Genomic DNA, 26,122 nt, shown 5'->3' on the forward strand with positions numbered 1-26,122 from the left:
TGTTAGGTTCTTAGCTTGACTGAGAAAGGAGAGAGGCCGCACAGCTCGTAGTCACGATGCCATCAAATGTTTTATTTTCCCAACGTTTCGGCAACAAGTTGCCTTCTTCAGGGAATGACATACAAGGAGTTACACCAGATATTTATAAAGATTGGGACAAGGGATCAGGGGGTGTCCTCAATCAGGCCAACACCCAAAGTGGGTGATTGGTTGTTGGCAACAATAACTTTATTTGTACATCATATATAGAACAATATGCAAAATGCAAAAACGACATCAAAATGTAATGGGTCAGTCAATAGAAAAATATGTATAGAACTGCTAAACAGTGAGAAGCCTACATTAAAAACGTATAGAGTATAGAATACAAAAATACAAAAAACGTCTCATAGACAGTATACAACCCAGATCCTGTTCCATGGTTGCATGACCAATAAAAGGTACACCAGCAAAATATTATACATTAAACAACACACATGGCAAGGAGACTAAAGTGTGAATAGTTCCTGTGGACGCAATCTCACACAGAAAAGGACACTCATGGACATTTGTTGTTGAAATAAAAGGTAAGAGATCCAAAAAAAGGTTTCTCAAAATATTTAGGGCATGGGTATAAAGTACCCTTTCAAATAGGAAACATATGTAAAGGAGTAGACTGGTACATTGAAACATAAAAAGCCATCAACAGATCATGGGGGGGGGGGGGGAGAGGGAAATAAGTCCAGGTTCTTAGCTTGCTCATAATCCCATAGATGATTAAGTCTCTCTGGATTCAGAGCGTGTGATAAAACGCCTACATTGTAAATGTTAAATGTGGAGTTTGTTTGTGAACCAGGAGACGGAGGAGGAGACGTCGTCTATCAGAGCAGAACTGGACCTGGAGGTTCTGAAGGTATCGGAACTTGTCGCACGCAGTAACATTTCAGTCTTGTATTATAAAAGTCTATATAACATGTACAAACAGGCCTTCATAACATGTGTAAACAGAGGCAGGAGCTGGAGTCGGACAACCGGCGTGTGAAACGCGAGCTTAAGGAGCTGAGGGAGTCTCTGTCTCCCCCTGCTGGCGAGGAGGGGTCCGGCGGCGGTGGGGACAGCGCCCCCTACAGCGTGCTCCTGGAGCAGCTCAACTCGTCCAGCGAGGAGCTGGAGATGAGGAAGGAGGAGGTGCTGCTGCTGCGCTCGCACATGGTGACCCGCGAGGCTCTGAGACACAAGGTAACACAAGGTACCACAAGGTACCACAAGGTACCACACATCCCCCCTCCACTAGGAGGCGCTGAGGCACAAGGTACCACACATCCCCCCTCCACTAGGAGGCTCTGAGACACAAGGTACCACACATCCCCCCTCCACTAGGAGGCGCTGAGGCACAAGTTACTACAAGGTACCACAAGGTACCACAAGGTACCACAAGGTACCACACATCCCCCCTCCACTAGGAGGCGCTGAGGCACAAGGTACCACACATCCCCCCTCCACTAGGAGGCTCTGAGACACAAGGTACCACAAGGTACCACAAGGTACCACACATCCCCCCTCCACCAGGAGGCGCTGAGGCACAAGGTACCACACATCCCCCCTCCACCAGGAGGCGCTGAGGCACAAGGTACCACAAGGTACCACACATCCCCCCTCCACCAGGAGGCGCTGAGGCACAAGGTACCACAAGGTACCACACATCCCCCCTCCACTAGGAGGCGCTGAGGCACAAGGTACCACAAGGTACCACAAGGTACCACAAGGTACCACACATCCCCCCTCCACTAGGAGGCGCTGAGGCACAAGGTACCACAAGGTACCACAAGGTACCACACATCCCCCCTCCACCAGGAGGCGCTGAGGCACAAGGTACCACAAGGTACCACAAGGTACCACAAGGTACCACACATCCCCCCTCCACTAGGAGGCGCTGAGGCACAAGGTACCACACATCCCCCCTCCACTAGGAGGCGCTGAGGCACAAGGTACCACACATCCCCCCTCCACCAGGAGGCGCTGAGGCACAAGGTACCGCACATCCCCCTTCCACTAGGAGGCGCTGAAACACAAGGTACCACTTATCCCCCCTCCACCAGGAGGCACTGAGACCCAAACACATCTCTCTGTTTTTATTAAAACTACAACATGACGTCACTGAGCCGCGGTGAAGAGAAAAAACGTAATTGTTGACAAGTCATCATATCTTAGTTTTTGACAAAATGTACACAGACTGACATGTAATAATTTGTCATTATTGATGTTTTCAGGACTTGGTGTTGGGAGAAGGACTGAGGTTCGATCATAACGAGGACTTTGACAGGTCAGCCATCTTGGTATCTCTACTTTAAAATACATTGACAGGTCAGCCATCTTGATGTCTCTCCTTTAAAATACATTGACATGTCAGCCATCTTGGTATCTCTGCTTTAAAATACATTGACATGTCAGCCATCTTGGTATCTCTACTTTAAAATACATTGACATGTCAGCCATCTTGGTATCTCTACTTTAAAATACATTGACATGTCAGCCATCTTGGTATCTCTACTTTAAAATACATTGACAGGTCAGCCATCTTGATATCTCTGCTTTAAAATACATTGACAGGTCAGCCATCTTGGTATCTCTACTTTAAAATACATTGACAGGTCAGCCATCTTGCTGTCTCTGCTTTAAAATACATTGACAGGTCAGCCATCTTGATATCTCTGCTTTACCAATTCCATCCCGCCACTAGAGGCGGTATCGTGCGTCCGGGGCAAATGGGCTGAAAACGAGACTTTGCGTTCTTGGCAAAGATTGTGTTATCCAGACACGAGAGAACTCCATACTGACGTCATAGTTGATGTGGTCGGATTTCAGTCAGCTTGACTTAAAAGCTGATTACACAGAGTGTGAGGAGATAAATAAAAAAATACATTGCATGGATCCACCTGGGACGTATCATCAGTGATGTATCCCAAGGTCATCACCTGGGACGTATCCTCAGTGATGTATCCCAAGGTCATCACCTGGGACGTATCCTCAGTGATGTATCCCAAGGTCATCACCTGGGACGTATCCTCAGTGATGTATCCCAAGGTCATCACCTGGGACGTATCCTCAGTGATGTATCCCAAGGTCATCACCTGGGACGTATCCTCAGTGATGTATCCCAAGGTCATCACCTGGGACGTATCCTCAGTGATGTATCCCAAGGTCATCACCTGGGACGTATCATCAGTGATGTATCCCAAGGTCATCACCGGGGACGTATCCTCAGTGATGTATCCCAAGGTCATCACCTGGGATGTATCCTCAGTGATGTATCCCAAGGTCATCACCTGGGACGTATCATCAGTGATGTATCCCAAGGTCATCACCTGGGACATCCTCAGTGATGTATCCTGAGGTCATCACCTGGGACGTATCCTCAGTGATGTATCCTGAGGTCATCACCTGGGACGTATCCTCAGTGATCTATCACAAGGTCATCACCTGGGACGTATCATCAGTGATGTATCCCAAGGTCATCACCTGGGACGTATCCTCAGTGATGAATCCCAAGGTCAATCAGGGTTTTGGGTCTCCCAACATCATACCCCTCACTCAGGCGACCCAGCCGCGGTGATCAAGTCCCGACTTACGTCCCAGTAGCTACCCTCGATCAGTCCCACTAGGGAAAAACCAGGGCCGCACAATCGAGCAGTATTCAGACGACAGTCAAAAAGAGAGACGGACCGTTAGATCACACATAGAAAGATAAACCCTCAATAAGAACTTAATGTCCTGCTGTAATCACAGCATAAACATTCCTGGATTGTATAAAGACAGACAAAAAAAATCCAATGGCAGTCCCTCAGTCAAATCTGGTCACATCTATACATATAAAGTAGTTATTGTTTCATGTATCAGATCTACAGATCTATACAGGTGTTATTGTTCCATGTATCAGATCTACACATGTATACATATAAAGTGGTTTTATCAGATCTACAGATCTCCACACATTGAATGAAGATGGAGAGCTGTGGCTGGTGTATGAAGGCCTGAAGGAGACCAACAGGTAAACATAGAGCTGGTGTATGAAGGCCTGAAGGAGACCAACAGGTAAACATAGAGCTGGTGTATGAAGGCCTGAAGGAGACCAACAGGTAAACATAGAGCTGGTGTATGAAGGCCTGAAGGAGACCAACAGGTAAACATAGAGCTGGTCTATGAAGGCCTGAAGGAGACCAACAGGTAAACATAGAGCTGGTGTATGAAGGCCTGAAGGAGACCAACAGGTAAACATAGAGCTGGTGTATGAAGGCCTGAAGGAGACCAACAGGTAAACATAGAGCTGGTGTATGAAGGCCTGAAGGAGACCAACAGGTAAACATAGAGCTGGTGTATGAAGGCCTGAAGGAGACCAACAGGTAAACATAGAGCTGGTGTAAGAAGGCCTGAAGGAGACCAACAGGTAAACATAGAGCTGGTGTATGAAGGCCTGAAGGAGACCAACAGGTAAACATAGAGCTGGTGTATGAAGGCCTGAAGGAGACCAACAGGTAAACATAGAGCTGGTGTATGAAGGCCTGAAGGAGACCAACAGGTAAACATAGAGCTGGTGTATGAAGGCCTGAAGGAGACCAACAGGTAAACATAGAGCTGGTGTATGAAGGCCTGAAGGAGACCAACAGGTAAACATAGAGCTGGTGTATGAAGGCCTGAAGGAGACCAACAGGTAAACATAGAGCTGGTGTATGAAGGCCTGAAGGAGACCAACAGGTAAACATAGGGTTAATGTCTTCAGCAGCAGTTAAAGGGTTAACCATTCATTACAGTGGTCGTTAAACACCTTGACGTTTGTCAGATTAGTTTTAGTCAGATTAGTTTTAGTCAGTTAGACATATTAGTTTTAGTCAGTTAGACAGATTAGTTTTAGTCAGATTAGTTTTAGTCAGATTAGTTTTAGTTAGTTAGACAGATTAGTTTTAGTCAGTTAGACAGATTAGTTTTAGTCAGATTAGTTTTAGTCAGTTAGACATATTAGTTTTAGTCAGTTAGACAGATTAGTTTTAGTCAGATTAGTTTTAGTTAGTTAGACAGATTAGTTTTAGTCAGTTAGACAGATTAGTTTTAGTCAGATTAGTTTTAGTCAGTTAGACAGATTAGTTTTAGTCAGTTAGACAGATTAGTTTTAGTCAGATTAGTTTTAGTCAGTTAGACAGATTAGTTTTAGTCAGATTAGTTTTAGTCAGATTAGTTTTAGTCAGTTAGACAGATTAGTTTTAGTCAGTTAGACAGATTAGTTTTAGTCAGTTAGACAGATTAGTTTTAGTCAGATTAGTTTTAGTCAGTTAGACAGATTAGTTTTAGTCAGTTAGACAGATTAGTTTTAGTCAGTTAGACAGATTAGTTTTAGTCAGATTAGTTTTAGTCAGATTAGTTTTAGTCAGATTAGTTTTAGTCAGTTAGACAGATTAGTTTTAGTCAGTTAGTCAGATTAGTTTTAGTCAGATTAGTTTTAGTCAGTTAGTCAGATTAGTTTTAGTCAGTTAGACAGATTAGTTTTAGTCATTTAGACAGATTAGTTTTAGTCAGTTAGACAGATTAGTTTTAGTCAGATTAGTTTTAGTCAGATTAGTTTTAGTCAGTTAGTCAGATTAGTTTTAGTCAGATTAGTTTTAGTCAGTTAGTCAGATTAGTTTTAGTCAGATTAGTTTTAGTCAGTTAGACAGATTAGTTTTAGTCAGTTAGACAGATTAGTTTTAGTAAATTAGACAGATTAGTTTTAGTCAGTTAGACAGATTAGTTTTAGTCAGATTAGTTTTAGTCAGATTAGTTTTAGTCAGTTAGTCAGATTAGTTTTAGTCAGATTAGTTTTAGTCAGTTAGTCAGATTAGTTTTAGTCAGTTAGACAGATTAGTTTTAGTCAGTTAGACAGATTAGTTTTAGTCAGTTAGTCAGATTAGTTTTAGTCAGATTAGTTTTAGTCAGTTAGTCAGATTAGTTTTAGTCAGATTAGTTTTAGTCAGTTAGTCAGATTAGTTTTAGTCAGTTAGTCAGATTAGTTTTAGTCAGATTAGTTTTAGTCAGTTAGTCAGATTAGTTTTAGTCAGATTAGTTTTAGTCAGTTAGTCAGATTAGTTTTAGTCAGATTAGTTTTAGTAAATTAGACAGATTATTTATTGTGGTGTAGTTTTAGTTACAGTGGTATTTACTGTCCTGTCAAAATAAAAGACTGACTGAAACTAAATGACCATGTGCTCAACTCTGCCCCCCTCAGGCTGCTGGAGGAACAGCTGCAGGAGCAGGCGGCGTCCCACAGGGAGCAGAGCGAGGACCTGAGGGAAGAGCTTAGGAGGGCGCGGCAGGACAACGACAGGCAGCAGTCGCTATTGGCTCAGAGCATGATGATGTCACAGGAGGCGCGTGTCGACGCAGGCCTGCGCCACGAGATCACCTGTCTGGCCTCCGACAACCTGGTGGGTGTGGCCTGTTATTAGCCAATCATCATCTGCCTGGTGGGTGTGGCCGGTTGTTATTAGCCAATCTTCATCTGCCTGGTGGGTGTGGCCTATGATTATGAACCAATCATCATCTGCCTGGTGGGTGTGGCCGGTTGTTATAAGCCAATCTTCATCTGCCTGGTGGGTGTGGCCTATGATTATGAACCAATCATCATCTGCCTGGTGGGTGTGGCCGGTTGTTATAAGCCAATCTTCATCTGCCTGGTGGGTGTGGCCGGTTGTTATAAGCCAATCTTCATCTGCCTGGTGGGTGTGGCCGGTTGTTATAAGCCAATCTTCATCTGCCTGGTGGGTGTGGCCTATGATTATGAACCAATCATCATCTGCCTGGTGAGTGTGGCCTGTGATTATGAACCAATCATCTGCCTGGTGGGCGTGGCCTGTTATTAGCCAATCAGCTGCCTGGTGGGTGTGGCCTGTTATTAGCCAATCAGCTGACTGGTGGGTGTGGCCTGTTATTATTCACCAATCATATGCCTGGTGGGTGTGGCCTGTTGTTATTCACCAATCATAGGCCTGGTGGGTGTGGCCTGTTATTCACCAATCATATGCCTGGTGGGTGTGGCCTGTCATTAGCCAATCAGCTGTCTGGCGGGTGTGGTCTGTTATTAACCAATCAGGTGATTAACCAGCTGTGTGTGTTTCAGGTGCTCATGGAGCAACGAGAGAAGCAGGACAAGAACCTCCGCAAGCTTTACAAACAGCTGAAGATCTACCGGCACAGAGTGGACGAGCTGGAAGGTACAGTCATCTACAGTAAGGTACAGTAATGGAGGAGAACACAAAAGGTCATGACCTTTTGTGTTCTCTCCTCAGCTCAGAGACCCTAGAGGTCATGACCTTTTGTGTTCTCTCCTCAGCTCAGAGACCCTAGAGGTCATGACCTTTTGTGTTCTCTCCCCAGCTCAGAGACCCTAGAGGTCATGACCTTTTGTGTTCTCTCCTCAGCTCAGAGACCCTAGAGGTCATGACCTTTTGTGTTCTCTCCCCAGCCCGCCCCCAGACATCCAGCCCGGGGGTCAGTGGGGTCAACATCACCCGGAAAGAGAAGGACTTCAAAGGCATGTTGGAGTTCCGAGACGGAGACGAGAAACGCCTCGTCAAACACCTGGTCATCGGTACGTAGACACCTGGTCATCACCTGGTCATTAACACCTGGTCATCACCTGGTCATTAACATCTGGTCATCACCTGGTCATTAACACCTGGTCATCACCTGGTCATTAACATCTGGTCATCACCTGGTCATTAACACCTGGTCATCACCTGGTCATTAACATCTGGTCATCACCTGGTCATTAACACCTGGTCATCACCACCTGGTCATCACCTGGTCATTAACATCTGGTCATCACCACCTGGTCATCACCTGGTCATTAACATCTGGTCATCACCACCTGGTCATCACCTGGTCATTAATTAACATCTGGTCATCACCACCTGGTCATCACCTGGTCATTAACACCTGGTCATTAACACCTGGTCATTAACACCTGGTCATTAACACCTGGTCATCACCTGGTCATTAACATCTTGTCATTAACACCTGGTCATTAACACCTGGTCATTAACACCTGGTCATCACCTGGTCATTAACACCTGGTCATCACCTGGTCATTAACACCTGGTCATCACCTGGTCATTAACACCTTGTCATTAACACCTGGTCATTAACACCTGGTCATCACCTGGTCATTAACACCTGGTCATCACCACCTGGTCATCACCTGGTCATTAACATCTGGTCATCACCACCTGGTCATCACCTGGTCATTAACATCTGGTCATCACCACCTGGTCATCACCTGGTCATTAATTAACATCTGGTCATCACCACCTGGTCATCACCTGGTCATTAACACCTGGTCATTAACACCTGGTCATTAACACCTGGTCATCACCTGGTCATTAACATCTTGTCATTAACACCTGGTCATTAACACCTGGTCATTAACACCTGGTCATCACCTGGTCATTAACACCTGGTCATCACCTGGTCATTAACACCTGGTCATTAACACCTGGTCATTAACACCTGGTCATCACCTGGTCATTAACATCTTGTCATTAACACCTGGTCATTAACACCTGGTCATTAACACCTGGTCATCACCTGGTCATTAACACCTGGTCATCACCTGGTCATTAACACCTTGTCATTAACACCTGGTCATTAACACCTGGTCATCACCTGGTCATTAACATCTTGTCATTAACACCTGGTCATCGGTACGTAGACACCTGGTCATCACCTGGTCATTAACACCTGGTCATCACCTGGTCATTAACACCTGGTCATCACCTGGTCATTAACATCTGGTCATCACCACCTGGTCATCACCTGGTCATTAACACCTGGTCATTAACACCTGGTCATTAACACCTGGTCATTAACACCTGGTCATCACCTGGTCATTAACATCTTGTCATTAACACCTGGTCATTAACACCTGGTCATTAACACCTGGTCATCACCTGGTCATTAACACCTGGTCATCACCTGGTCATTAACATCTTGTCATTAACACCTGGTCATCGGTACGTAGACACCTGGTCATCACCTGGTCATCACCTGGTCATTAACACCTGGTCATCGGTACGTAGACACCTGGTCATCACCTGGTCATTAACACCTGGTCATCACCTGGTCATTAACACCTGGTCATCACCTGGTCATTAACACCTGGTCATCACCTGGTCATTAACACCTGGTCATCACCTGGTCATTAACACCTGGTCATCACCTGGTCATTAACACCTGGTCATCACCTGGTCATTAACACCTGGTCATTAACACCTGGTCATTAACACCTGGTCATCACCTGGTCATCACCTGGTCATCACCTGGTCATTAACACCTGGTCATCGGTACGTAGACACCTGGTCATTAAGGTTAACTCCTTCCTGTCCACTCAGGTGTACAGCAGACAAACAGGTATTTAATATGCTGGTCAGTTTTACTGCAGTGCACCTTTAGGGCTGCATTATAGAGCGTCGCAGTCCCGCCCCCTTTCATGACGACGCCAGGCCCAGTCCCGCCCCCTTTCATGACGACGCCAGGCCCAGTCCCGCCCCCTTTCATGACGACGCCAGGCCCAGTCCCGCCCCCTTTCATGACGACGCCAGGCCCAGTCCCGCCCCCTTTCATGACGACGCCAGGCCCAGTCCCGCCCCCTTTCATGACGACGCCAGGCCCAGTCCCGCCCCCTTTCATGACGACGCCAGGCCCAGTCCCGCCCCCTTTCATGACGACGCCAGGCCCAGTCCCGCCCCCTTTCATGACGACGCCAGGCCCAGTCCCGCCCCCTTTCATGACGACGCCAGGCCCAGTCCCGCCCCCTTTCATGACGACGCCAGGCCCAGTCCCGCCCCCTTTCATGACGACGCCAGGCCCAGTCCCGCCCCTTTCATGACGACGCCAGGCCCAGTCCCGCCCCCTTTCATGACGACGCCAGGCCCAGTCCCGCCCCCTTTCATGACGACGCCAGGGCCCAGGAAATGAATCCCAATGCATTTTTCTCATAGACATTTCAAAAAGTATTTATTTAAAGACCTTATAAGCGTCGTACGAAGCCAACTCGAGTCGTGACACAACAAACACAATATTTTGGACCAAACAAATAATTACAAAGAAGAAAAACAACAACAAAAGTGTTGTAACCTGCCGTTCTTTAGGGTTAGGGTTAAAGTGTTGTAACCTGCCGTTCTTTAGGGTTAGGGTTAAAGTGTTGTAACCTGCCGTTCTTTAGGGTTAGGGTTAAAGTGTTGTAACCTGCCGTTCTTTAGGGTTAGGGTTAAAGTGTTGTAACCTGCCGTTCTTTAGGGTTAGGGTTAAAGTGTTGTAACCTGCCGTTCTTTAGGGTTAGGGTTAAAGTGTTGTAACCTGCCGTTCTTTAGGGTTAGGGTTAAAGTGTTGTAACCTGCCGTTCTTTAGGGTTAGGGTTAAAGTGTTGTAACCTGCCGTTCTTTAGGGTTAGGGTTAAAGTGTTGTAACCTGCCGTTCTTTAGGGTTAGGGTTAAAGTGTTGTAACCTGCCGTTCTTTAGGGTTAGGGTTAAAGTGTTTTAACCTGCCGTTCTTTAGGGTTAGGGTTAAAGTGTTGTAACCTGCCGTTCTTTAGGGTTAGGGTTAAAGTGTTGTAACCTGCCGTTCTTTAGGGTTAGGGTTAAAGTGTTTTAACCTGCCGTTCTTTAGGGTTAGGGTTAAAGTGTTGTAACCTGCCGTTCTTTAGGGTTAGGGTTAAAGTGTTTTAACCTGCCGTTCTTTAGGGTTAGGGTTAAAGTGTTGTAACCTGCCGTTCTTTAGGGTTAGGGTTAAAGTGTTTTAACCTGCCGTTCTTTAGGGTTAGGGTTAAAGTGTTTTAACCTGCCGTTCTTTAGGGTTAGGGTTAAAGTGTTTTAACCTGCCGTTCTTTAGGGTTAGGGTTAAAGTGTTTTAACCTGCCGTTCTTTAGGGTTAGGGTTAAAGTGTTGTAACCTGCCGTTCTTTTCTACTTTCTAAAACATTGTGTTTATTGTCACGACAAGAGTTGTCTTTGTCCGCGGCGTAAACATCTTTAAATAAATACTTTCTGAAAAGTCTATGAGGAAAATGAACGGGGATTAATTTTCCGGGTCTCTCGAGGGGGCGGGGCTGCGACACTCTATTGTGTATTCTTCTTTTATTAGTAGGTTTTAAATAATATACACTGCTGGTCCTAAGTACGGTTTTGGTTGTATATGTGCAAACATGTGTGCGTGCGTGTACACCTGTGTGTGTGCACGTGTGCACGTGTGCGTGTGCGACATGTACATAGTTTGGTTGGAAGAGGCCTCCAACAACTTGGGACGCCAAAAAAGCAGCTAAACGGCTTGTACAATTCTGTGCGATCTCTTCCACTATCAGTAGCCGCCAAATATGGCGAAGACGCTGTTACTTGTACCCACGTGTGGGTATTTGTCCGTATTTGCTGATTGCACTCTGTACAGCACCTTGTAAATATTTGTGTCCTTGTATTGTATCTCTTATGTGGACATAAATAAATGATTAACCCATTCTGGGCGGGAACCCCTTTTGTTGTTTTAAGCATCGTGTTATACTTTAGCTATTGAAAAATAGCAGATCTACAAGCTACATAGCGCGGCACCGAGGGCCGCACTACGAGCTTGTAGGTCTGCTATTTTTGAAAAATCGTGAAAATGTGGTGCAAATCTTTGAATATATTCTTTCAGAGTTTTTTAACTCAAATCTTTGCTTCTAGGGGGTCGCTAGAACTACACATTTCCAGATGGGGGTCGCTAGAACTACACATTTCCAGATGGGGGTCGCTAGAACTACACATTTCCAGATGGGGGTCGGCGGCCAGATGTTTTTGGGGGTCCTTGACATGAAAATGTTTCAGAACGACTGACATGGAAACATGAGGGTTTTTTCAGAAAACTGTCAGGATTTAGAAGACATTTGTAGAATCGTCCTCAGGTCTAAATGTGTGTGTGTGTGTGTGTGTGTGTGTGTGTGTGTGTGTGTGTGTGTGTGTGTGTGTGTGTGTGTGCGTGTGTGTGTGCGTGTGCGCGGGCATGCGCGCGTGTGCGTGTGTGTGTGTGTGTGCAGACCTGCGCCCCCGCGGTGTGGCGGTCAGTGTGACCCCAGGCCTCCCGGCGTTCGTTCTCTTCATGTGTCTTCGCTTCGTGGACCGCACGGACGACCCGCAGCGCGTCAGCGCTCTGCTCAACGCCACCGTCAGTGGCATCAAACACGTCATCAAGGCACGCTATGTTCATAAGGGCGGCTGTGGCTCAGGAGGTAGAGCAGGTCGTCCAATGATCCATTGGGTCGGCGGTTCGAATCCCGGCTCCTCCTGTCTACATGTCGAAGTGTCCTTGGGCAAGACACTGAACCCCAAATTGATCCCGATGTGCTGGTTCGTACCTTGCATGGCTTCCGCCGCAATCGGTGTGTGAATGTGTGTGTGAATGGGTGAATGTAATGCACCATCTATGTAAAGGTGTGTGAATGTGTGTGTGAATGGGTGAATGTAATGCACCATCTATGTAAAGGTGTGTGAATGTGTGTGTGAATGGGTGAATGTAATGCACCATCTATGTAAAGGTGTGTGAATGTGTGTGTGAATGGGTGAATGTAATGCACCATCTATGTAAAGGTGTGTGAATGTGTGTGTGAATGGGTGAATGTAATGCACAATCTATGTAAAGGTGTGTGAATGGGTGAATGTAATGCACAATCTATGTAAAGGTGTGTGAATGTGTGTGTGAATGGGTGAATGTAATGCACCATGTATGTAAAGGTGTGTGAATGCGTGTGTGAATGGGTGAATGTAATGCACCATGTATGTAAAGGTGTGTGAATGTGTGTGTGAATGGGTGAATGTAATGCACAATCTATGTAAAGGTGTGTGAATGTGTGTGTGAATGGGTGAATGTAATGCACAATCTATGTAAAGGTGTGTGAATGTGTGTGTGAATGGGTGAATGTAATGCACAATCTATGTAAAGGTGTGTGAATGTGTGTGTGAATGGGTGAATGTAATGCACCATCGATGTAAAGGTGTGTGAATGTGTGTGTGAATGGGTGAATGTAATGCACAATCTATGTAAAGGTGTGTGAATGTGTGTGAATGGGTGAATGTAATGCACAATCTATGTAAAGGTGTGTGAATGGGTGAATGTAATGCACAATCTATGTAAAGGTGTGTGAATGTGTGTGTGAATGGGTGAATGTAATGCACCATCTATGTAAAGGTGTGTGAATGTGTGTGTGAATGGGTGAATGTAATGCACAATCTATGTAAAGGTGTGTGAATGTGTGTGTGAATGGGTGAATGTAATGCACCATCTATGTAAAGGTGTGTGAATGTGTGTGTGAATGGGTGAATGTAATGCACAATCTATGTAAAGGTGTGTGAATGTGTGTGTGAATGGGTGAATGTAATGCACAATCTATGTAAAGGTGTGTGAATGTGTGTGTGTGTGAATGGGTGAATGTAATGCACAATCTATGTAAAGGTGTGTGAATGTGTGTGTGAATGGGTGAATGTAATGCACAATCTATGTAAAGGTGTGTGAATGTGTGTGTGAATGGGTGAATGTAATGCACAATCTATGTAAAGGTGTGTGAATGTGTGTGTGAATGGGTGAATGTAATGCACAATCTATGTAAAGGTGTGTGAATGTGTGTGTGAATGGGTGAATGTAATGCACCATCTATGTAAAGGTGTGTGAATGTGTGTGTGAATGGGTGAATGTAATGCACCATCCATGTAAAGGTGTGTGAATGGGTGAATGTAATGCACAATCTATGTAAAGGTGTGTGAATGTGTGTGTGAATGGGTGAATGTAATGCACAATCTATGTAAAGGTGTGTGAATGTGTGTGTGAATGGGTGAATGTAATGCACCATCTATGTAAAGGTGTGTGAATGTGTGTGAATGGGTGAATGTAATGCACCATCTATGTAAAGGTGTGTGAATGTGTGTGTGAATGGATGAATGTAATGCACCATCTATGTAAAGGTGTATGAATGTGTGTGTGAATGGGTGAATGTAATGCACCATCTATGTAAAGGTGTATGAATGTGTGTGTGAATGGGTGAATGTAATGCACCATCTATGTAAAGGTGTATGAATGTGTGTGTGAATGGGTGAATGTAATGCACAATCTATGTAAAGGTGTGTGAATGTGTGTGTGAATGGGTGAATGTAATGCACCATCTATGTAAAGGTGTGTGAATGTGTGTGTGAATGGGTGAATGTAATGCACCATCTATGTAAAGGTGTGTGAATGTGTGTGTGAATGGGTGAATGTAATGCACCATCTCTGTAAAGCGCCTTGGATAAAGGCTCTATATTTACCATAACATGTGACATTTGGTGGTGATGCCTGAATAAATAAAGGTTGTTGTTTATGTTTTTTTGTAGAGAAAAGGAGACGACTTTGAGACCATGTCCTTCTGGCTGGCGAACACCTGCAGGTTCCTGCACTGCATCAGACAGTACAGTGGCAAGGAGGTAGGACTGTCTGTCATCAAACAGTACAGCCGTAGGACTGTCTGTCATCACACAGTACAGCCGTAGGACTGTCTGTCATCAAACAGTACAGCCGTAGGACTGTCTGTCAAACAGTACAGCCGTAGGACTGTCTGTCATCAAACAGTACAGCCGTAGGACTGTCTGTCATCACACAGTACAGCCGTAGGACTGTCTGTCATCAAACAGTACAGCCGTAGGACTGTCTGTCATCACACAGTACAGCCGTAGGACTGTCTGTCATCACACAGTACAGCCGTAGGACTGTCTGTCATCACACAGTACAGCCGTAGGACTGTCTGTCATCACACAGTACAGCCGTAGGACTGTCTGTCATCACACAGTACAGCCGTAGGACTGTCTGTCATCTCACAGTACAGCCGTAGGACTGTCTGTCATCACACAGTACAGCCGTAGGACTGTCTGTCGTCACACAGTACAGCCGTAGGACTGTCTGTCATCACACAGTACAGCCGTAGGACTGTCTGTCATCACACAGTACAGCCGTAGGACTGTCTGTCATCACACAGTACAGCCGTAGGACTGTCTGTCATCTCACAGTACAGCCGTAGGACTGTCTGTCATCACACAGTACAGCCGTAGGACTGTCTGTCGTCACACAGTACAGCCGTAGGACTGTCTGTCGTCACACAGTACAGCCGTAGGACTGTCTGTCAAACAGTACAGCCGTAGGACTGTCTGTCAAACAGTACAGCCGTAGGACTGTCTGTCAAACAGTACAGCCGTAGGACTGTCTGTCGTCACACAGTACAGCCGTAGGACTGTCTGTCGTCACACAGTACAGCCGTAGGACTGTCTGTCGTCAAACTGTACAGCCGTAGGACTGTCTGTCGTCACACAGTACAGCCGTAGGACTGTCTGTCGTCAAACAGTACAGCCGTAGGACTGTCTGTCACACAGTACAGCCGTAGGACTGTCTGTCATCAAACAGTACAGCCGTAGGACTGTCTGTCAAACAGTACAGCCGTAGGACTGTCTGTCATCAAACAGTACAGCCGTAGGACTGTCTGTCGTCACACAGTACAGCCGTAGGACTGTCTGTCGTCACACAGTACAGCCGTAGGACTGTCTGTCGTCACACAGTACAGCCGTAGGACTGTCTGTCAAACAGTACAGCCGTAGGACTGTCTGTCAAACAGTACAGCCGTAGGACTGTCTGTCACACAGTACAGCCGTAGGACTGTCTGTCAAACAGTACAGCCGTAGGACTGTCTGTCAAACAGTACAGCCGTAGGACTGTCTGTCACACAGTACAGCCGTAGGACTGTCTGTCAAACAGTACAGCCGTAGGACTGTCTGTCACACAGTACAGCCGTAGGACTGTCTGTCACACAGTACAGCCGTAGGACTGTCTGTCATCAAACAGTACAGCCGTAGGACTGTCTGTCATCAAACAGTACAGCCGTAGGACTGTCTGTCAAACAGTACAGTCGTAGGACTGTCTGTCATCACACAGTACAGCCGTAGGACTGTCTGTCGTCAAACAGTACAGCCGTAGGACTGTCTGTCACACAGTACAGCCGTAGGACTGTCTGTCATCAAACAGTACAGCCGTAGGACTGTCTGTCATCAAACAGTACAGCCGTAGGACTGTCTGTCAAACAGTACAGTCGTAGGACTGTCTGTCATCACACAGTACAGCCGTAGGACTGTCTGTCGTCAAACAGTACAGCCGTAGGACTGTCTGTCACACAGTACAGCCGTAGGACTGTCTGTCATCAAACAGTACAGCCGTAGGACTGTCTGTCATCACACAGTACAGCCGTAGGACTGTCTGTCACACAGTACAGCCGTAGGACTGTCTGTCATCAAACAGTACAGCCGTAGGACTGTCTGTCGTCAAACAGTACAGCCGTAGGACTGTCTGTCGTCAAACAGTACAGCCGTAGGACTGTCTGTCAAACAGTACAGCCGTAGGACTGTCTGTCAAACAGTACAGCCGTAGGACTGTCTGTCGTCAAACAGTACAGCCGTAGGACTGTCTGTCGTCACACAGTACAGCCGTAGGACTGTCTGTCAAACAGTACAGCCGTAGGACTGTCTGTCAAACAGTACAGCCGTAGGACTGTCTGTCAAACAGTACAGCCGTAGGACTGTCTGTCATCAAACAGTACAGCCGTAGGACTGTCTGTCAAACAGTACAGCCGTAGGACTGTCTGTCATCACACAGTACAGCCGTAGGACTGTCTGTCAAACAGTACAGCCGTAGGACTGTCTGTCAAACAGTACAGCCGTAGGACTGTCTGTCATCAAACAGTACATCCGTAGGACTGTCACTAAATATTGACCTGAATGTAAGTAAGTAAAGTACATTTTATTTATAAAGCACCTTCGAAACAAGGTTACAAAGTGCTAGGGATACTCCGATCAGGTTCTTTGGGGCCGATCCCATCGATCACCGATTTGTTTTCTCGTGATCAGCCGATACCGATATGTCCGATACCGATATGTCCGATACCGATATTTTCAATACCGAATATTGACAAAATTATTATAATTATGTCAAAACCCACATCAAAACTGTTCCTGGGTGTGGGGAGGACGGGGAGAATGTTCCTGGGTGTGGGGAGGACGGGGATAATGTTCCTGGGTGTGGGGAGGACGGGGAGAATGTTCCTGGGTGTGGGGAGGACGGGGAGAATGTTCCTGGGTGTGGGGAGGACGGGGATAATGTTCCTGGGTGTGGGGAGGACGGGGAGAATGTTCCTGGATGTGGGGAGGACGGGGAGAATGTTCCTTGGTGTGGGGAGGACTGGGAGAATGTTCCTGGGTGTGGGGAGGACGGGGAGAATGTTCCTGGGTGTGGGGAGGACGGGGAGAATGTTCCTGGGTGTGGGGAGGACGGGGAGAATGTTCCTGGGTGTGGGGAGGACGGGGAGAATGTTTAGGCCTGTCACAAAGATGATATTACACTATATCTGAGCATCTCTAGGTCTGTCTGTCTGTCTGTCTGTCTGTCTGTTCTGACATCACAACACTCCATATTTGGGCATGCCTGACTACAGAACTCCATATAGAGGAATAGAGACACACAGAGAGAGACGGAAATCTCCATATATAGATATATAGACAGACAGGCAGTTAACCCCTTCCTCCCCACTCGGTGTACAGACAGACAGACAGTTAACCCCTCCCTCTCCCCCCCAGGTGTACAGCAGGGAGAACAGTCCTCGTCAGAACGAACACTGTCTCCTGAACTTCGAGCTGTCAGAATACGAGCAGGTGTTCTCAGACCTGGCCGCACGCCTCTACCTGCAGCTGTGCACCTGCATGGAGGCAGATCTGCAAGTCCTCATCGGTGAGTGCAGATCCACAAGTCCTCATCGGTGAGTGCAGATCCACAAGTCCTCATCGGTGAGTGCAGATCCACAAGTCCTCATCGGTGAGTGCAGATCCACAAGTCCTCATCGGTGAGTGTAGATCCACAAGTCCTCATCGGTGAGTGTAGATCCACAAGTCCTCGTCGGTGAGTGCAGATCCACAAGTCCTCGTCACTTTGACTGATTTGTTGACTATGTTGTTAGACAGAAAGGCTACATGGTGGCCTGGGCCAGCCTAGCGGTTCGGGCAGCCTGACAGGTTCGACTCCCGATCCCCACGACCCTTGCTGCGTGTCCCTCCCCCCCAGCCCCCCCCCCCCCCCCCCCCCTCTCTCTCTCTATCTACCTCCATTTCAGGGAGCTTACTGTAAAATATCAAAATAAATGCAGGAAAAGACCCAAAACATATCTTAGAAAAATAAATGCAAAACAGTTTAACAAAAAGCTTTTATTCTTTTAACACTTTACACCATTAATTAATAGCGTACTGCCAGGGTTTTATCGCGCCTAACACTTACTTTGAAGAGCCGAATATCCGTAACAGGATGTTACAGTGACAAACTGCTGTGTGTGGTGTCTTGACCAGTTGATGTTCTCTCGGTCGGTGGTGGAAAAACCTGCCTTGTCTGGGCCAGAAACGGCCCCTCGATGTCGTTTCTGAGATACAGGGCTTTAAATGCAGGGCTTAGAATGGAAGTGGACGCGCGCGTATTGCTTGGTGTTGTTGTGTTAGCGAGCGGTAGCTAACGATACAATCAGATCAAAACATGGATTAAACAATGTAATCCCTGGAACACGAGAGTCTGGTGTTTGGCGGGCGAGGGTACTAATTTAACCCTCCGTGTTCGCCGTTTCTGGCGGGCTCCGTGTTAACACTCGCGTGACTGCAGTAATGCCGCCTGCCAGGAGAGGGCAGTAAGGCAGTAAGGCCGCCTGCCAGGAGAGGGCAGTAAGGCAGTAAGGCCGCCTGCCAGGAGAGGGCAGTAAGGCAGTAAGGCCGCCTGCCAGGAGAGGGCAGTAAGGCAGTAAGGCCGCCTGCCAGGAGAGGGCAGTAAGGCAGTAAGGCCGCCTGCCAGGAGAGGGCAGTAAGGCAGTAAGGCCGCCTGCCAGGAGAGGGCAGTAAGGCAGTAAGGCCGCCTGCCAGGAGAGGGCAGTAAGGCAGTAAGGCCGCCTTCCACACAAGCTGAATGCAGGTCAAAAATAACTTTTTGATGTTATTGGCCACTGTCCCCAGACGCTTTGACATGTTGGAGGGCCTATTGGGATCCAAGCCTCACGTCCACTCTGACTGTGTGTGTGTGTGTGTGTGTGTGTGTGTGTGTGTGTGTGTGTGTGTGCGTGTGTGTGTGTGTGTGTGTGTGTGTGTGTGTGTGTGTGTGTGTAGTGTCAGGCATGTTGGAGCATGACGCGGTCCAGGGCCTGATGGGATCCAAGCCTCACGTCCACCACTCTACCTCCCAGAGGAAGCAGCATCGAGACGGAGACGGAGACGGAGACGGAGACGGTCAGCATCTAGAATCCAACTATAAATGCGCCACGTCTCTGTCTGTGTGCGTGCGTGTGGTTGTAATCCACGTAACTCGAGAACCGTTCGCTCCACCGACTTCACACGCGTTCCACACCCCCGCAGGGAGTGCAGTGCCCGTTATCGAGTCGGTCGGACCCACGGTTCTCCAGAACCACCACAAAAGGCTCTGCTCAGGCTCTGCCAGTGGGCCTAATGAGGCCAAGTCCCCTCACCTGTGCAATTTCCAGCCTCTGCCTCAGCGAATTGATTGCCATGGCAACCCCACACCTGCCAATTGATTACTTAACCAGTCCACTTTTCACAGTCAGTTTGCACCTCAGACACAGACAGGCAGATACAGAGATCTCCATATACAGTATGGGCACAAAAGGGACACAGACAGATAGTTAAAACGGGTGCTATGACAAGTTGACAACAGGTATTATTAGGTTCTCCAGTAGGCCGGTGGCCGACGGGCACATACAGGTCTAGTCTATCTATTAATGCACCAAGTCTCTGTGTGTGTGTCCATCCATCCATCTTCAACCGCTTATCCGTAGTCGGGTCGCGGGGGCAACAGCTCCACCAGAGACTTCCCTCTCCAGAGCAACATTAGTGACTTCCTCCTCCTGGGGGAACCTCCTCCTGGGGGAACCTCCTCCTGGGGGATCCTCCTCCTGGGGGATTCTCCTCCTGGGGGAACCTCCTCCTGGGGGAACCTCCTCCTGGGGGAAACTCCTCCTGGGGGATCCTCCTCCTGGGGGAACCTCCTCCTGGGGGATCCTCCTCCTGGGGGAACCTCCTCCTGGGGGAACCTCCTCCTGGGGGATCCTCCTCCTGGGGGAACCTTCTCCTGGGGGATCCTCCTCCTGGGGGATCCTCCTCCTGGGGGATCCTCCTCCTGGGGGATGGGATCCTCCTCCTGGGGGATGGGATCCTCCTCCTGGGGGATCCTCCTCCTGGGGGAACCTCCTCCTGGGGGATCCTCCTCCTGGGGGATGGGATCCTCCTCCTGGGGGATGGGATCCTCCTCCTGGGGGAACCTCCTCCTGGGGGAACCCGAGACATTCCAATATATTATATTATATTATATCCTCTCACCATGGACAGTCTCCTGGCCCACCTCAGCGGTCTCCTGGCTCATATTATTATTATTATTATTATTATTATTACAGATGGTCCTCCCCTCACCATGGACTCTCTCCTGGCCCACCTCAGCGGTCTCCTGGCTCATATTATATTATATTATTACAGATGGACCTCCCCTGACCATGGACAGTCTCCTGGCCCACCTCAGCGGTCTCCTGGCTCATATTATATTATATTATTACAGATGGACCTCCCCTGACCATGGACAGTCTCCTGGCCCACCTCAGCGGTCTCCTGGCTCATATTATATTATATTATTACAGATGGACCTCCCCTGACCATGGACAGTCTCCTGGCCCACCTCAGCGGTCTCCTGGCTCATATTATATTATATTATTACAGATGGACCTCCCCTGACCATGGACAGTCTCCTGGCCCACCTCAGCGGTCTCCTGGCTCATATTATTATTATTATTATTATTACAGATGGACCTCCCCTGACCATGGACAGTCTCCTGGCCCACCTCAGCGGTCTCCTGGCTCATATTATATTATATTATTACAGATGGACCTCCCCTGACCATGGACAGTCTCCTGGCCCACCTCAGCGGTCTCCTGGCTCATATTATATTATATTATTACAGATGGACCTCCCCTGACCATGGACAGTCTCCTGGCCCACCTCAGCGGTCTCCTGGCTCATATTATATTATATTATTACAGATGGACCTCCCCTGACCATGGACAGTCTCCTGGCCCACCTCAGCGGTCTCCTGGCTCATATTATATTATATTATTACAGATGGACCTCCCCTGACCATGGACAGTCTCCTGGCCCACCTCAGCGGTCTCCTGGCTCATATTATATTATATTATTACAGATGGACCTCCCCTGACCATGGACAGTCTCCTGGCCCACCTCAGCGGTCTCCTGGCCACCATGCAGAGCCACGGCCTCCAGGAGGACCTGCTCCACCAGGTCACCAGGCAGATGTTCTACCTGATCGCTGCCGTCAGCCTCAACCACCTGCTGCTGAGGAAGGACCTGTGCTGCTGGAACACAGGCCTGCAGATCAAGTATTATTATTATTATTATTATTATTATTATTATTATTATTATTACTGCTGAGGAAGGACCTGTGCTGCTGGAACACAGGCCTGCAGATCAAGTATTATTATTATTATTATTATTATTATTATTACTGCTGAGGAAGGACCTGTGCTGCTGGAACACAGGCCTGCAGATCAAGTATTATTATTATTATTATTATTAGTATTACTGCTGAGGAAGGACCTGTGCTGCTGGAACACAGGCCTGCAGATCAAGTATTATTATTATTATTATTATTATTATTATTATTATTATTATTATTATTATTATTATTATTATTATTATTATTATTATTATTATTATTACTGCTGAGGAAGGACCTGTGCTGCTGGAACACAGGCCTGCAGATCAAGTATTATTATTATTATTATTATTATTATTATTATTATTATTACTGCTGAGGAAGGACCTGTGCTGCTGGAACACAGGCCTGCAGATCAAGTATTATTATTATTATTATTATTATTGTTGTTGTTGTTGTTAGTATTAGTATTTTTATTGTTATTAGTATTAGTATTATTATTATTACTTACGTAAGCAGAGCGTGCAAGTAATGTTATCAGTCAGGTGCTACGATGCGCGCGTCCGGCGGCCAGCACATGTTATGACGTCATATGCTGGCCCCAAGCTGACAGGTATGTGCAGGTATGTTATCCGTCAAGCTACGAAGCATATGTCTCATGACGTGATGAAGATATGTACCAATGTCCCTTAGAATGTACGTGATATGATGTCATACGGACATACGGAAGCAGACCGTGCAGGTATGCTTTCCGCAAACGTGATGAAGATTATGTACCAACGCCAGGGTATAATTGGTTGACGATGGTGACGTAATGATGATATGTTTCAGTGTCAAGTACATACGCATCAAACCACCCGGGTAACCTCATTATACCACCAACCACTCAGAAACTACATATACATACATATAGACATGTACACATAGACATATGAGCATATGACGTGATGATTATATGTACCAATGCCAGGGTATAATTGGTTATCGCTGGTGACGTAACGATGACGTGTTTCAGTGTGATTTCGAAAAGGTTATAATGAATTACCATATTCTTCTTCAACAGATGTTAAAAGTATTTCATACTGATAGCAGTAAGGAGCATGAGACTAGCTGGCCATTACCACTGAGACCAAGGTACCACTAACCAACTCAGAAATGACATATACATAGACATAGGCAAGCTGGAAGGTACGTAGCAAATAGCTAAATCTAATAATTCAATATGTGAGGCTAAGATTTGAAAGTTTGTAGCGGTCTACAGCACGTGCACGCTCTGCTTGCGCACTAGTAGGTCTACTTGTGTGCAACAAGCAAGTAGGCACTCAACAGAGTGCAGTTCTAGTTATTATTATTATTATTAGCTGGGCCTGCAGATCAAGTACCGAAGCTTGACTTTATTATTCTCTATCTATTGTATTGATCTGCAGGCTCACAGGCCTCATCAATATTAGTGTTATCATTATTAATGTTATCATAACGACAATACTGTACCGGTGTTGTTTCAGATACAACGTGCTGCAGCTAGAGGAGTGGCTCTCAGAGCAGCGTCTGGTCTCCAGCGCAGCGCGTCAGACTCTAGAAGGTCTGGTTCAGGCGGCTCAGCTCCTCCAGGCCAAGAAGATCACTGAGGAGGACGCTGTGGCCGTGAGCTCTGTGTGCAGCGCACTGACCACCGCACAGGTTGTTAACGCAACGCACGCACGCACGCACCACACGCACGCACGCACTACACGCACGCACGCACCGCACCGCACGCACACGCAACGCCACGCAACACATGCACGCACCACACGCATGCACCGCACGCACGCACCGCACGCACGCACCGCACGCACGCACAGATGGTTTACTGATGATCCTAGATCCTAGATCCCGACTTAGATCCTAGATCCTAGATCCCGACTTAGATCCTAGATCCTAGGTCCCGACTTAGATCCTAGATCCTAGATCCTACGGTAGGTCCCGACTTAGATCCTAGATCCTAGATCCTAGATCCCGACTTAGATCCTAGATCCTAGGTCCTAGATCCTAGGTCCTAGATCCTAGATCCTAGGTCCTAGATCCCGACTTAGATCCTAGATCCTAGGTCCCAACTTAGATCCTAGATCCTAGATCCCGACTTAGATCCTAGATCCCGACTTAGATCCTAGATCCTAGTCCCGATTTAGATCGTAGATCCTAGGTCACTATTTCTATGTTTATTCTGACCAATATAAAGTGCGTTATAAATAAAATCTATTATTATTATATTTCTATGTTTATATAATCTACTGTTAAGACTGTAAATTGTTGTAAATTGTGCGTATTGGTGGATGTATTCGTCCTATCAGTGCTCTGATTGGTTGATCTGTTTGTCCAATCAGATCGTGCGCATGCTGACGCTCTACACTCCAGTCATGGAGTTCGAGGAGAGAGTTTCCCCTGCTTTCATCAGCAACATCCAGGTGTGTGTGTGTGTGTGTGTGTGTGTGTGTGTGCGCGCGATCACGTGTGCGTGACTGCGTGACTGCATGCTCAGGCTATTTTTTATTATTTTTTCTGAATCTGATCTGAATCTGGTCTATGTGTTCACATTGAGCTGAATCTGGTCTATGTGTTCACATTGATCTGAATCTGGTCTCTTTTCACATTGAACTGAATCTGGTCTCTGTTCACATTGAGCTGAATCTGGTCTCTGTTCACATTGAGCTGAATCTGGTCTATGTGTTCACATTGAACTGAATCTGGTCTATGTGTTCACATTGAACTGAATCTGGTCTCTGTTCACATTGAGCTGAATCTGGTCTCTGTTCACATTGAGCTGAATCTGGTCTCTGTTCACATTGAGCTGAATCTGGTCTATGTGTTCACATTGAACTGAATCTGGTCTCTGTTCACATTGAGCTGAATCTGGTCTCTGTTCACATTGAGCTGAATCTGGTCTCTGTGTTCACATTGAGCTGAATCTGGTCTCTGTTCACATTGAGCTGAATCTGGTCTCTGTTCACATTGAGCTGAATCTGGTCTATGTGTTCACATTGAGCTGAATCTGGTCTCTGTTCACATTGAGCTGAATCTGGTCTCTGTTCACATTGAACTGAATCTGGTCTATGTGTTCACATTGAACTGAATCTGGTCTATGTTCACATTGAACTGAATCTGGTCTCTGTTCACATTGAACTGAATCTGGTCTATGTGTTCACATTGATCTGAATCTGGTCTATGTGTTCACATTGAACTGAATCTGGTCTCTGTTCACATTGAACTGAATCTGGTCTCTGTTCACATTGAACTGAATCTGGTCTATGTGTTCACATTGAGCTGAATCTGGTCTATGTGTTCACATTGAACTGAATCTGGTCTATGTGTTCACATTGAACTGAATCTGGTCTATGTGTTCACATTGAACTGAATCTGGTCTATGTGTTCACATTGAACTGAATCTGGTCTCTGTTCACATTGAACTGAATCTGGTCTATGTGTTCACATTGAGCTGAATCTGGTCTCTGTTCACATTGAGCTGAATTTGGTCTATGTTCACATTGAGCTGAATCTGGTCTATGTGTTCACATTGAACTGAATCTGGTCTCTGTTCACATTGATCTGAATCTGGTCTATGTGTTCACATTGATCTGAATCTGGTCTCTGTTCACATTGAGCTGAATCTGGTCTCTGTTCACATTGTACTGAATCTGGTCTCTCCGTTCAGGTGATCCTGAAGGACCGAGTGGGATCTCCTCTGTTCCTCATGGATGTCAAGAAGGTGTTCCCGGTCTCCTGGACCTACACCGGGTCTCCTGTGGCCCTGGACTCCATTCACATCCCTACCAGCCTCAACCTGGGCTTCCTACAGCAGGTCTAGACTACACCTGGTCTGCTGGACCTACACCTGGTCTCCTGGACCTTCACCTGGTCTCCTGGACCTACACATGGTCTGCTGGACCTACACCTGGTCTCCTGGACCTACACCTGGTCTGCTGGACCTACACCTGGTCTCCTGGACCTACACCTGGTCTGCTGGACCTACACCTGGTGTACACCTGACCTGAAATGTACACCTGTAAACGTTGAACTCCTTCCAAATGAAAAATGACTCTGAGAGTGTTAATTTGGTTTGGACAAAAAATGACGCTCGACTGCCTTTTAAAACCTGATGAAAACTAAAACTAGGCTATGATGACTAAAACTATGACTAAAACTATGACAAACTATGACTAAATCATATACTGACAATTTAATCGACGAATAATCTCTGGTTGATCCAAATTTCTCAGCTTATATATTCAACAAATATAACCAAATGGACCCTTACGGGTCTGTAACTCTGAGAGTGTACCACATGGAACCAAATGGACCCTTACGGGTCTGTAACTCTGAGAGTGTAACAGAGTGCATTTGAATGAAAAATAAAATAAAATAAATAAATAAATAAAATGGAAAATTACCGGGTTTTTTTAAATATATTTTTCATGAACGATGCGTTCTGTGATGTCAGAGCCTCTGTGATGCGTTCTGTGATGTCAGAGCCTCGGCATCATTTACCAAAGGGAGCCAATTAAATATAATTAATTATCTGCA

At 46.6% G+C, this 26,122-nt stretch overlaps 1 protein-coding gene across 1 annotated transcript in view; it reads left to right on the top strand.

Annotated features, from left to right (window-relative positions):
- The window catches only part of LOC306918843 (unconventional myosin-Va-like), a 111,555-nt gene extending 85,633 nt beyond the window's left edge, over positions 1-25,922 (top strand). The window contains exons 28-42 of the mRNA XM_079531697.1: positions 836-892; positions 988-1,218; positions 2,250-2,302; positions 3,953-4,027; positions 6,233-6,431; positions 7,124-7,217; positions 7,469-7,594; positions 12,065-12,219; positions 14,388-14,477; positions 17,664-17,814; positions 19,221-19,340; positions 21,314-21,509; positions 23,071-23,245; positions 23,929-24,009; positions 25,254-25,922. Of these exons, the coding sequence (XP_079387823.1) occupies positions 836-892; positions 988-1,218; positions 2,250-2,302; positions 3,953-4,027; positions 6,233-6,431; positions 7,124-7,217; positions 7,469-7,594; positions 12,065-12,219; positions 14,388-14,477; positions 17,664-17,814; positions 19,221-19,340; positions 21,314-21,509; positions 23,071-23,245; positions 23,929-24,009; positions 25,254-25,406 (1,956 nt within the window). The 3' untranslated portion in view covers positions 25,407-25,922. The remainder of the gene's footprint in view (positions 1-835; positions 893-987; positions 1,219-2,249; positions 2,303-3,952; positions 4,028-6,232; positions 6,432-7,123; positions 7,218-7,468; positions 7,595-12,064; positions 12,220-14,387; positions 14,478-17,663; positions 17,815-19,220; positions 19,341-21,313; positions 21,510-23,070; positions 23,246-23,928; positions 24,010-25,253) is intronic.
- Positions 25,923-26,122: the final 200 nt, after the last annotated feature.

The sequence above is a fragment of the Electrona antarctica genome, assembly GCF_951216825.1.
Source record: "Electrona antarctica genome assembly, contig: scaffold_86, whole genome shotgun sequence".
Lineage (NCBI taxonomy): Eukaryota > Metazoa > Chordata > Actinopteri > Myctophiformes > Myctophidae > Electrona > Electrona antarctica.